The sequence below is a fragment of the Oryctolagus cuniculus genome, chromosome 12, assembly GCF_964237555.1.
Source record: "Oryctolagus cuniculus chromosome 12, mOryCun1.1, whole genome shotgun sequence".
Classification (NCBI taxonomy): Eukaryota; Metazoa; Chordata; class Mammalia; order Lagomorpha; family Leporidae; genus Oryctolagus; species Oryctolagus cuniculus.
Genome location: NC_091443.1, coordinates 101,725,320 through 101,737,905, shown reverse-complemented (window position 1 = coordinate 101,737,905; position 12,586 = coordinate 101,725,320). Strand labels below are relative to the sequence as shown.

General features: G+C 57.5%; 1 protein-coding gene across 1 annotated transcript in view; it reads left to right on the top strand.

Moving 5' to 3' along the window:
- Window positions 1-10,914, top strand: part of HOMER2 (homer scaffold protein 2) — a 94,370-nt gene extending 83,456 nt beyond the window's left edge. Inside the window, exons 5-9 of the mRNA XM_051834264.2 lie at window positions 1,780-1,886; window positions 6,593-6,749; window positions 8,671-8,781; window positions 9,096-9,176; window positions 10,005-10,914. Coding sequence (XP_051690224.2) covers window positions 1,780-1,886; window positions 6,593-6,749; window positions 8,671-8,781; window positions 9,096-9,176; window positions 10,005-10,193 — 645 coding nt within the window. The 3' untranslated portion in view covers window positions 10,194-10,914. The remainder of the gene's footprint in view (window positions 1-1,779; window positions 1,887-6,592; window positions 6,750-8,670; window positions 8,782-9,095; window positions 9,177-10,004) is intronic.
- Window positions 10,915-12,586: the final 1,672 nt, after the last annotated feature.

The window sequence follows — 12,586 nt, the reverse complement described above, 5'->3', positions numbered from 1 at the left end:
TAATTTGGGGCGCCTGCATTGTTTCTCCTTTGTGGTGTATATAAATAACACTGGAGTGCACCATAACACTGGGGTGCGCCATAACACTGGGGTGCACCTTCTCCATTTCTCTGTGCACCGAGTGGCTTCTGCTGGATACATTCTTGACCTGAAATCGCTGGGTTGAGGTCCAGACATTGGGAAGGATTTCATGCATACCTCAAACGTGGCCTGCAGAAATGTACAGCTCTAACTCCCACCAGCCTTTTAGAATGAGCCTTTTTCTTCTAAACCCTCATCAACAAAGCTCTGTTGATTTGACAGATTAAAAAAAAATGTATCTGATTGGAGATTTTTTTTTCCTTTTGTCTTTCTTTCTAGTGAGATGAAAATTTTCTGCTTATTGATTGGATCCATTGCTCCTTTTGTAGTATCAGTTGTCTATTGTCTCCTTTTGTTGCGAGATCATTCCTGCTTGACTGTGTTGATTCCTGAGAGCTTTGTTTTGTATCCTGACACTTTCAGCCTCCGCAGAACAAGGCGGAGTTAGGTATATTGTACCATTGTACTGAGCCTCCCTGTACAGGCGGGCCAGCCCTGAGGAGGAGGCAGCTGTGACCACCTGTTACGTCTTCCCTCCCCCGCCCCTCCTCGTGTTGGAAAGCAAATTCCATACACCTTGTCACTGCCTCCATCAATGTTTCCATGTGCTCTGACAGATGAGACCTCTGAGAGTTTTTTCAATCTAGGAAAGATACCAACATCTTGTTTCTTTAATATCTGCTGCCTATATTCCCTCCAGGTTTGTGTTTGCATTTTAATTTTGTATGGGAATTTTTTTTTTTTTGCAATGTAAAAATTTAAAGTTAGTCAAATCGATGCCTCATGCTCTTCATGGTGCCTCCCTTTGCCTGCTGGAGGCTAACTAAGGGCTGAGTTCTTACTCAAGACCAGAAGAGGGTTCACCCCCTCGTGGAGTGACTGATTCTGGAAGTTTCCTTGGGTTTTTCAGAATAATGCTAAATAGCGATGGAACCAAGAAATCTCCTTCTCTGGTTCCTGGTTGTCAAATGAGTGTGTTGATCTGGCTCTCTGTAGCCGCAGGATATTTTTTTATAAGTTATTTATTTGAGAGCTAGGGAGAGAAACAGACAAGGCAGACAGAGCTCCTCTGTTTCACTCTGCAAATGCCCATAGTGGTTGGGGCCCAAGCCAGGGATACAGTTTGGTCTCCCATATGGGTGGCAGGAACCCAGTGACTTGAGCCATCACCGCTGCCTCCCAGGGTCTGCATCAGCAGGGAGCTGGAGTGGGGAGCCGGCTCGGAGCTGGGCGTGGAACCCAGGCACTCTGGTGTGGGATACTGGAGTCTTAGCCACTGCTCCACACACCTGGCCCAGCCCCAGGATTTCTCAGTGTTCTCAGCTTGTGCTGCTTTGTCCTCTGTCTCCCCTGCGGGTCCTGGTCCCTGGCTTGTATAACAGCTCCTCCTCCCGTCTCAGCTGTGACACCTGACATACCTGTGAGCCCGGGTTTCAGCAATGGTCCCAGGTGTGCTCTCTCCAGGCAGGTGCACAGACCAGATGCCCACCCCTCTGCCGGGGGTGGAGTGGGGGGGACTTTGGGTGCAGATGGTCTGTGTTGGTCTTCTCCAAGTGTTGGTCCCCGTGGGCTCTGGTTGGATGGGCACACATGACCTGTCGTCACTGCCTGGTGCCCTGCAGTAGAGGGCGAGCAGTAGCGTGTGGAGAGAATGCATTCGGCCAGGGATCTGGCCGTGAAACCCCGTCTCCCACCTAGGCATCCAGCGTCAATGGGACGGACGACGAGAAGGCCTCTCACGCCGGGCCGGCAGACGCACACCTCAAGTCTGAGAATGACAAGTTGAAGATTGCGTTGACACAGAGGTGAGGGGTGTTTAAAATCCATCCTGTCTTCCCCGCCGCCCTGGGGCCTCCCTGCTGAGCAGGGACCAGGAAGTGGGGAGAGAAAACTGGGTACTACATGGAGCATCCCGTCTTGTCTCCTGGTCGATGCAGGCGCACCAGCTGCACGGCCCTGCTCTCTCTGACCATGCACGTGTGTGTCTGTGGGAGCCTGACCTTGTTAGTGCAATAATGCTAGTGTGAGTGTTCATGTGAGAGTACTCGTGTGTGTGAGCACGTTCGTGTGAGCGTGCTAGTGTGAGCACGTGTGAGTGGGTTCATGTGAGCACACAAGTGTGAGCAGGTTTATGTGAGTGTGCTCATGTGTGAACATGTTCATGTGCACACACTAGTGTGAGTGTGTTCTTGTGAGCGTGCTAATGTGAGCATGTGTGAGTGTGCTATTATGTGTTTGAGCAAGTTCATATGAGCACACTAGTGTGAGTGTGTTCATGTGAGCGTGCTAATGTGTGAGCGTGTTCATGTGAGCACACTACCGTGTGTTCATGTGAGTGTGCTAATGTGTGAGTGTGTTCATGTGAGCACGCTACCGTGTGTTCACGTGAGCGTGCTAATGTGTGAGTGTGTTCATGTGAGCACGCTACCGTGTGTTCATGTGAGCGTGCTAATGTGTGAACGTGTTCATGTGAGCACGCTACCGTGTGTTCATGTGAGCGTGCTAATGTGTGTTTGAGCATGTTTATGCAAGCACACTAGTGTGACTGTGTTCATGTTAGCCTGCTAATGTGAGCATGTTCATGTGAGTGTGCTAGTGTGTGTTTGAGCAAGTTCATGTGAGCACACTAGTATGTGTTCATGGGAGCATGCTAATGTGTGAGCGTGTTCATGTGAGCACACTACCGTGTGTTCATGGGAGCATGCTAATATGTGAGCGTGTTCATGTGAGCGTGCTAGCCTGAGCAGGTTCACGTGAGCAGGCTAGCATGTGTTCATGAGAGCATGCTAGTGTGCACGTGTTGTGTGCAAGCATGCAGTCCAGGAGTGTGTGAGGAGCACGTGGTACCTCCTTTTTTTTTTTTTTTGACAGGCAGAGTGGACAGTGAGAGAGAGAGAGACAGAGAGAAAGGTCTTCCTTTGCCGTTGGTTCACCCTCCAATGGCTGCTGCGGCCGGCGCACCGCGCTGATCCGATGGCAGGAGCCAGGTGCTTCTCCTGGTCTCCCATGGGGTGCAGGGCCCAAGCACTTGGGCCATCCTCCACTGCACTCCCGGGCCACAGCAGAGAGCTGGCCTGGAAGAGGGGCAACCGGGACAGAATCCGGCGCCCCGACCAGGACTAGAACCTGGTGTGCTGGTGCCGCAAGGCGGAGGATTAGCCTAGTGAGCCGCGGCGCCGGCCTGTGGTACCTCCTTTTGCTTCCACTTTGGTGTCTAAGGAGCTGAATCCATCATCGACTCGCATAGGATAAAGATGAGGCCCCACACACCCAAGGAGGGCATCGCAAAACCCAAGAAATGATGGGAGATCACACAAAATCGCCAGCTTTTTTATATAGCAAAAGCCTCAGGTCGGGTGTGTGGTTGAAGAAGATGGCGCACGAGATGCCCAGGAATGAATTCAGCGGCACCGCCTGAGCACCCTGTGTGGGACCAACTCGGGGAGGGCGTCGGGGACCCCAGTGCAGTCGTGTAGCAAACGGAGCCGTCCTACCGCGAGGCTTCATGGATGAAATACCACACCCGCCCGTCCTGCTGCGGGCGGCACCGCACCCACGGCGCTCGTGCGTCTGTGCCAGGAGAACGCGGCCCTCCCCCGGACGCCGGGCTGGCCTTGGTGTGGCCGGCTCGCCCTGCTCTCTCCGGCAGAGGAGCTGACCGCCTCCGCTTCCTGCTGTGGAGACACATCACTCAGCCGGTGGCTGGGGCCACAGCTCACTAAGCTAATCCTCCACCTTGCGGCGCCGGCACACCGGGTTCTAGTCCTGGTCGGGGCACCGGATTCTGTCCCGGATGCCCCTCTTCCAGGCCAGCTCTCTGCTGTGGCCAGGGAGGGCAGTGGAGGATGGCCCAAGTACTTGGGCCCTGCACCCCATGGGAGACCAGGAGAAGCACCTGGCTCCTGCCTTCGGATCAGCACGGTGCGCCGGCCGCAGCAGCCATTGGAGGGTGAACCAAAGGCAAAGGAAGACCTTTCTCTCTGTATCTCTCTCTCTCACTGTCCACTCTACCTGTCAAAAAATAAATAAATAAAAATAAAAATAAAAAATCACTCAGCCAGCCCAGCTGCAGGCACAGAGCAGGCTGAGGGACTAAAACAGCCTGCCCTTACTCCTCACTCCTGCAGGCTCAGGTCCCGGATCCAGGCAGCAGGCGAGGGCGTGTCCTGGTTCTTGGACCACAGTCTCCTCACTGTGACCTCATGCGCTGGGGACAGAGACCCAGCCCTCTAGGGACACCTCTGAAGACATTAATCCCATTCATAAGGACTTCATCCAATTCTAATCCCCGCCCCCCCCAAGACCCCCTTCTGAGCCCATCACCTTGCGGAGTGGGGTTTCCCTGGAGGCACTGGGACCGGACACAGCATTCAGACTGCAACAGGAGCCAACATGTTGAAATGAAATGGCCCCATTTCACAGACCAGGAAACTGAGTCCCAGGCTCAAGCTGCACTTGCCATTTGTTCTCACTTTTCAAAGCTGGCGCCAGCGCAGGGTGGACACCACCTCCTCCAGTCAGCGGGCCTGCACCTGGGACTCGAGGGGCCCCCTGCCTGTGGACTGTGTGTCTCTGTCAGGTGCACTGTGGAGGATGAAGCTGTGACCCCTCTCATCTTCAGCAGGCGAGGTCTATTTTTGGATGTTTAGAGTCAGACGGAGCCGCTCGGATGAAAATATTTCACCCCTAAAAATAAAATGTCTTCCAATCCGCCTTTAATGAGCAACTGAATTACAGGGGTGGACGTGAGGCTGTTTCCCTAAATCAGCTCAAGTCCCCAGTGATCAGCTCTGAAGTTCCTCCCATAATAGCATTCTGCTATTTTGTTTCACTCCCTAGTGTTTGGAACGGAAGGCACTTTTTTTTTTTTTTTTTTTTTTTTTTTTTTGCCAGCCCCATTCCTGCACCCTTGTAAGGTTGTGACATGAAAGATAACAGTTTGTTCAGGCACTATTGCACTGACTCAAAAAAATGTAAGAGCCTTTAGGAAATAGGCTCCCCACAGCCAGGCAGAAGCCCAATGCATTTGTCCTGTGCAGCTCTGTCTTGTCACCTCAAGTAACAACCAGCGCTGCTTATTTGTGGACGCTTGGCAAAAGTTCATGGAAAAAAGGGAATTTAAAAAAATTGATTTTGGTGCAAAACAGTTGTTGAGATGCAAGCATAGTGGTTTTTCTAATAGCTTTTTTTTTTTTAAGGTTTATTTATTTGAAAGGCAGAGTTACAGAGAGAGAGAGCTTCCATCTGCTGGTTCACTCCCCAAATGGCCATAACAGCCAGAGCTGGGATGATCCGAAGCCAGGAGCCAGGAGTTTCTTCTGGGTCTCCCACGCAGATACAGGGGCCCAAGCACTTGGGCCATCTTCCACTGCTTTCCCAGGTGCATTAGCAGGGAGCTGGATCAGAAGTGGAGCAGCTGGGACTCGAACCAGCACCCATAACAACTGTTTTCCACCAGCTTTTTGAAGACCCCACATCTGTGGGCCCAAAGCCAGGAGACTGAAGGAGGGCTGGCAGGGAACTGGTGGCTGGTAGGGTTTTGATTTTTTCCTCACGGACCTCAGAATCAAAGACCCAAGACCTTTGTGGTGACAGCAACGCTGAGTCTGGCGTAGCATGGGTCAGCCAGGCTCCCACACACCGTGGCCAGAACCCCCGTTCTGCCCCCGGCGGATCTAACCCCCATCACTGGTCACTGTCTCCTGTGTCCCCAAGCCCTCAAACCAGGATTCATAAAGGCTCTGAGGCGGGGACAAGGACACACAAGTTAGCGCAAGGGATCATGGGAAGGCTTCCTGGCTCCGGAGAGCTGTCCGTGGCTGCTACTGATTCTCAGAGGCTGCAGTCACCCAGCCATTCAGGGCCTCTGTGCTTGAAGCTCAGGTCAGGAAAGAACAGGGTGGGAGGGTCCCATGGCCGGCGGTCGATGGGGCAGGAGGCGCTTGTTTAAGAACAATGCCCAGGCCGGCGCCGTGGCTCAGTAGGCTAATCCTCCGCCTAGCGGCGCCGGCACACCGGGTTCTAGTCCCGGTCGGGGCGCCGGATTCTGTCCCGGTTGCCCCTCTTCCAGGCCAGCCCTCTGCTGTGGCCAGGGAGTGCAGTGGAGGATGGCCCAGGTGCTTGGGCCCTGCACCCCATGGGAGACCAGGAAAAGCACCTGGCTCCTGGCTCCTGCCATCGGATCAGTGCGGTGCGCCGGCCGCAGCGCGCCGACCGCGGCGGCCATTGGAGGGTGAACCAACGGCAAAGGAAGACCTTTCTCTCTGTCTCTCTCTCTCACTGTCCACTCTGCCTGTCAAAAAAAAAAAAAAAAAAAACAATGCCCAGTGCCGTGATGTGGTCCCGCTGGCGCGGTGCCAGTCCCCTAGGGCTCAGTCCATGCAGCAGGCCCACCAGTCAGTGGGGTGGGGGAGGGAAGGGGTGCCCCCAGGGCGGGCTGCAGGTGGCCTGATGGCACAGCAGGGCGGCCCACACCCACCATCCCGGTCCCCCACCTGCCCCCTGCACGCAGCGCCGCCAACGTGAAGAAATGGGAGATGGAGCTGCAGACCCTGCGGGAGAGCAACGCGCGGCTGACCACGGCGCTGCAGGAGTCGGCGGCCAGCGTGGAGCAGTGGAAGAGGCAGTTCTCCATCTGCCGTGATGAGAATGACCGGCTCCGCGCCAAGGTGGGCTGCGGGGACCCCAGGCGGCCACGGGGGACAGCAGGCAGCGGGAGGAAGGGCCCAAAGCCAGCCATGACAGCAGTGGAGCTGGGGCCACCCTGGGCCTTTGTCTCCTGTCCCCCATCCCTGCGGACAGGAGGAAGACTTGCTGCCTCTCCCCTTCTGTCATTCTGCGTCTCCCTGTCTTAGGAGGAGTTTAACCATGGATATCCCTGATGTATTACTTCTACTGACCTAAGTGGTTGGGTTTTTAAAAATTTATTTGGGGGTTTGAGAGAGAGAGAGAGAAAGCTCCCATCTGCTGGTTCACTCCCCAAATGCCTGCAGTGACCAGGGTTAGACTAAGGCCAGAGCAGAGAGCTAGGCACTCCCTCCAGGTCTCCCACATGGATGGCAGGAACCCAACGTCTTGAGTCACCCCCACTGCCTCCCAGTGTCTGCATTGGCTGGAGTCAGGGACTGGAGCTGGGGCTCGAACCCAGGCACTCTGATGTGGGACACAGGTGTCTTCAATGGGACAGGGACCCCCGAGGGTTGGGGAGAAAATACAAAGACTCCAAAAAGTTTGCAAAAAGTGGAATGAAAAGATAAGTGTATTTTGGTACAAAGATTTTTGCAGTCCATGTGCAGTGTTCTCCTAACACACAGTTCCCACAGACTTGTCCAAATCCCCTGCTGGACTTGGGAGATGGCAAGTGTTTGCCCAGAAAGCCTGCCCCGCTCACATCAGCGTGTCTAGGGGTGTAGATTTGGAGGCAAGAAAAGGAACGTGGGGCTTGCGTGAGCTCTGACCGCTGCCCTGTGCCCTTCCTCTCCCACCCAGTCCTGGGACCAGTCTGCCTCCTCCTGTGAGGGCCTGCGGGGTGGCTGAGGCAGTTCAGGGGGCCAGAGACTCCCCGGTTGAGGCTGCTCCTGCCCCTCAGGGTCCCGGAAGCTGCTCCGTGGCTTCAGGGGACCCGTGGCGGTCAGGATGGTTGGTGTCGCCCACTCCGACCCCCGTCATCCCTGGTTTCTTTCTTGCTGTCTTCTTTCGTGCCTGTGACACGGGGCACTGCCTTGTGGCATTTTCCCTGTCTTAAAGCCAGTCAGGGCCCCGGGCACACGGCTGACTCCACTGCATCCCGCCCCTGGCCTGGCACAGCCGCCTGCCCAAGGGACCAATTGCCCTTTCTTTCCTCAAGCCGAGAGCTGAGTCGCCGGCTTTGGGCTGAGCATGAGAACCAAACAGTAGGGGAGCACCCCCCAAACTGGCTCCCTTGGGGGAGTGTGGGCTTCCGGGGGGCTGCAGGTGGGAGTTGGTGAAGCTGCAGCCACTCTGGGCGGGGGTCCAGACCCTGAGGTGGGCGCAGCTGCTCTGCACCCTCACGTCGAGGGCTGTGCGTGGGGGCTTTTATCTTTCCCAGTGGTCCCTCCCGCCGTGCGCTCTGCACACACATCCTGTCTGTCTCCCCCCGGAGAGGCTCACGGCTGACGGCAGTGCTGGCGGGGGCCTCCTCGCGCCTCTCTGTATTCTCATTCCCCCGTGGGAGCCCCTTGTGAGGGGTCTGTCTCGGGGAGGAAGGGGGCCCCTTGAGAGTCCAGCATCTCAAATGTCATCCTGTCCCCTGTGCTGTGAACTCTGAGATGAAACAGAATCAATCACTCGCAGCGTTCTGGGGAGAAGAGATGCGTGCCGGAGACATCTGGCCCCTGCTCCGCAGACCTGACGCTGCTCCCCTCCGTGGCCAGGGAGGGCGCCCCAGGGTGCGAGCAGACACCCCCACCCACCCCCCCGCCCCGCGTCCAGGGTTCCCGGCCACAGAGGGCAGTGTGTGAGCGTGTCCATGTGTGGTCTGTGGGAAGGCCGGCCCCAGCCCTGGTGGCCGCGTTGTGGGGCGGCTGCCGTGGCCCGGCGGCCGGCTCTGATGCGCACTGTTTGTCCAAGCTGGAGGAGTTGCAGGAACAGTGCAGCGAGATCAGCAAGGAGCGGGAGAAAAACACGGAGCTGAGGAGCAGGATCGAGGAGCTGGAGACCGAGCTGCGGGAGAAGGAGACGGTGAGTGACCGCCTCCCTGGGGTGGCGTGGGGCGGCGCTGGGGTCTCCACCGCAGGGAGCCTGGGGCACACGTCCACCCCGCAGCCGCCTGGACGCCCGTGTGGGTGACAGCCACACCACACACGGCGCCAGCACCAGAGCAGAGGCCTCCTTGTGGTTATCAAGTTCATGGAAATGGAAATGGGTCCGGTCAGCAGGGTCACTGCTGTCATTGACGCGCAGACGGCGCAGGTTCCGAGAGCCAGCGCGGTTGGCAAGCCCGCATCTCACTTGTGCCTTGACTGACGTCTGCTTCCAATGCCTGTCTCCCGTAGGAGTTGAAAGATCTCCGGAAACAAAGCGAAATCATCCCGCAGCTCATGTCGGAGTGTGACTATGTCTCGGAGAAGTTGGAGGTGAGTGGGCGCCGTCTGTCCTGGCTCCGAGGAAGAGGCGGAGTCCTCTGCTTCCTCCCACCGCCACCTTGCGAGCTTCCGTTCCTAAGAGGCCCACGGCAGCTGCCTGCCAGGTGCCACCACTCTTCGCCATCCCTGGCCCCTGGGGCCGGCCTGGCTGCGTCTCTCTTTTGGATTTTTCAGGTCTTGTGCATAAGCATAGGGTGGGCAACTGACTTCCCGCTCACCAAAGCCCCTCCAGAACCACAGTGGAGTGGAGAAGGGCTGGGAGCAAGCCCACCTCAGCCACTCCGTAGCAGGTGCCCCTGGGCGGCACTGGCCTTGGGCAGGCCTCCCCCGCTGACCTCACATTGCTGACCCACTAATGAGGGTTTCCAGGCTCTCCCTGAGTGCCTGTGTCCCAAACAGTCCCTGTTGGGAGGGACTCGCAGCCATCCTGCCTTGGGGAGTTCATGGATGGCTTCCCGGGGCGGGGGGGCTCAGCTCCATGGCCACCGTGTCCCTGAGTTCTGTGCCTCTCTCTCAGAGAGGGGCTGCAGGGTCACTCTGCGTGCTGGCTGTCAGGTCCCTGCACGGTGAGATCTCTCGGGCTGGACTCTGAGCAGGCCGTGTCTGGCATCGGGGCTTGGTTCTCAGGCGGAGTGTCAGAGCCCCCTTGGCCTGCCGGCCCCTCTGCCAGGAGGGGAGGGCACACACGTGCCGCTCCAGGGCGGTGCCATGGAGCCCGGCCCAGGCCCGCGAGTCGAGTCTGAGAGCAGTAGCAGGTTTCAGCAGACCGACGGCTCCCGTCCAGACCCTTCCAGACCCTTCTCCCTTCTGTTCCGCTAGGCGGCCGAGAGAGACAACCAGAACCTGGAGGACAAAGTGCGGTCCCTGAAGACGGACATTGAGGAGAGCAAGTACCGGCAGCGCCACCTTAAGGTGGAGTTGAAGAGCTTCCTGGAGGTGTTGGACGGCAAGATAGACGACCTACACGACTTCCGCAGGGGCCTGTCCAAGCTGGGCACGGACAACTAGGGCCGCCCGCCCACCCGCCCGTGCATCCCCAGTGTGGTGCGGTGCAGTGCGGTGCGCGCGCGTGTGTGCGCGGGAGAGCAAGTAGGGCCGGGCCGGCGTCCTGGGCGTGGGGGTGGGGTCGTGTTTCCACGCCGGCTGTGCCGTCCACTCGCTCCTCTGCAGGATAGAAGTCTCCTCTCGCTTCTCTGGCCTTGTGAGGTTGCGGACAGCTGGAAGATTCTGACTCAGGAACCAGAACTAGGTCTACCTTACACATCTACGCAGTCAGGGTAGGGGTGTTTCTATCTTTTCTAAGGGCTGTTGCAACCATACGAACCGAAAACCTTGTTTTGTAATCCGATGACCGGTAAGCCTCGGCGCCAGGCCGTTTTGCCCCTGTTAACTGAGTAGCGTTCAGAGGGTGTGGGTGTCCGCCAGGCTCCCCGTCCCCGGGCGCCCAGAGGACACCTCTTGCCTCTCAGACAAGTTTCCAGCAGAGACTGGAAGCCAGAGCAAGAAAATGAGTTTCTGGCAGGTGCATCTGTGGGCATGGGGGTCGCCTGCACCCCCGCCACCCCGGGCCACCTTGCGCCCCAGTTTGCGTGGTTGCGACAATGTTTCTTCTCTTCGTTTTAACTGAGCAGATGCTGTGCTGTGGGAGCAGCACTCAGTGAGGCTGCCTGGCCCCATGCCTGGCTCCACGTAGGTGCTTAATAAATATTTGTTCAATTAAACAGATAAACAGAATTTAGTGTTTTAATGAAACCCCACGGCAGAGGCCAGGTCCCTTACTGTACGGTCCACAAGACGAGTAGTTATCCAGCGTGACTAAGTGGTCAAACCAAGGCTGGCTCTGGGCCCCTGGGAGGGGGCAGGGGGATCAGCAAGGGGCTGATGGAAGTCCCCCTCCCAGAACCCATCCGTGATGCTGGGACCACCTTGCTCTCCTGGCCTGAGCATATTGGGACCCCTGGCTGCCCAGGACTTGGGGTCTATAGCGGGGTCCTAGGATGGGTTTGAACATCTGAGAGGGAGTCGCACGGGTCCACAATGAGGGGTAGGGTCTCGGCTTCGAGCCCTGGCCTCAGCGACAGGCCCAGGGCTGCCCTTGACTTTCTCAGTTCCCGCTGAGCCACCAACCCCTCCTGTCTCACAGAGCAGTGTGGTGGGCAGCCTGCACGGGGAGAGGTTGTGACCACGAGATGTTTTGAGTCTGGGGGCCTCACGCATTTGTAAATGCCTTGAGCGGGGAGGACCTTGACCCCTGAGACGCTCAGACCCACCCGAGAGAACCTCTCTCTGTAGACCAGGGGTGGGGAACTCCAGCCCTCACCCTACCTCCCCACCCCCATCACTTGGTCTGGCCCTGCCAAGGCAACCACAGGCAGGAGCTTAAAATTCCATCAATCAACTACAGGCTGTTGATTAAGTCGATAACTCTGTGTGGTCCACCGATGATGTCATAAAGATCCAAAAGGCCCTTGGCGGGAAAAAAAAAAGTTCCCCATCCCTGTTGCCGATTCTTCTTCTACAAGGGGTGGGATTCCTCTCGCCAGCTTTGGGTTCCTGAGCCAGTAGCCAGACGGACAGACAGATGGGAGGCAGGCCCCCAGGTGAGTGCCCCATCCTGCGGCCCCCTGTGCCCAGCTGAGACTGCCTCGGAGCAGGAATGAGTCCTGTCTGTGATGGGAAAGGAGTGGGGGCAGGTGGTTCCCAGCGCCCAGGCACTTTAGGGGAGACCCCCCCACACCATGGGCTCACGCACAAGGAAATGAAAGTGGGCTCAGTCCTTGGAGAGCCTGGCTCGGGTGCTGCTGGCCTGGCACCTCCCACAGAGCTCCCGAGGGCTCTGGAGACTTTGGTGGCATCTCCCAGCTGGCTGTGCCAGGAGAGTGGAGAGCTGAGCTGGCCATGAGCTGGCCTAGGGCCCCGCCGCGGGGTCAAGGGTAGCTGGTCAGCCACTGGGGGAGACAGGCCTGCAACTGCCCAGGAGCCAAGGACGCTGGGATCGCAGATGCTGTCGACTCGGGTCCCCTGCTAATTGCCAGCTCATCTGTAGGGACCCTTCTGACCGCCTGGGGCTTGCTCAGGTGCCGTAGTCTTGGGAGGGTGGCTGTGTTCCCGAAGCTGTGCTGGGAGGGGCTGCGGGAGGGCTGGGCCCCGCCAGAGGGGCCTCCAGACAGGGAAAGGTAAGTTGGGGTCCACAGTGGAAGTTCAGCTGGATGACAGCCCTGCACTTCCGGTTCCTTCTGCGCTTCTCTGAAACTCTTAGTGCTCCCTCACCTACTGTCTTGTATAAAGAACAGTGGCTGTGCCGTCAGCAGCGGCTACTCTGCCTCCGGCACGGGGCAGGGTGGACTTGACGCCGTGAGATCGATCCGCTCAGTCCATCCCGCCTGTCCCTTGAGCCAGGG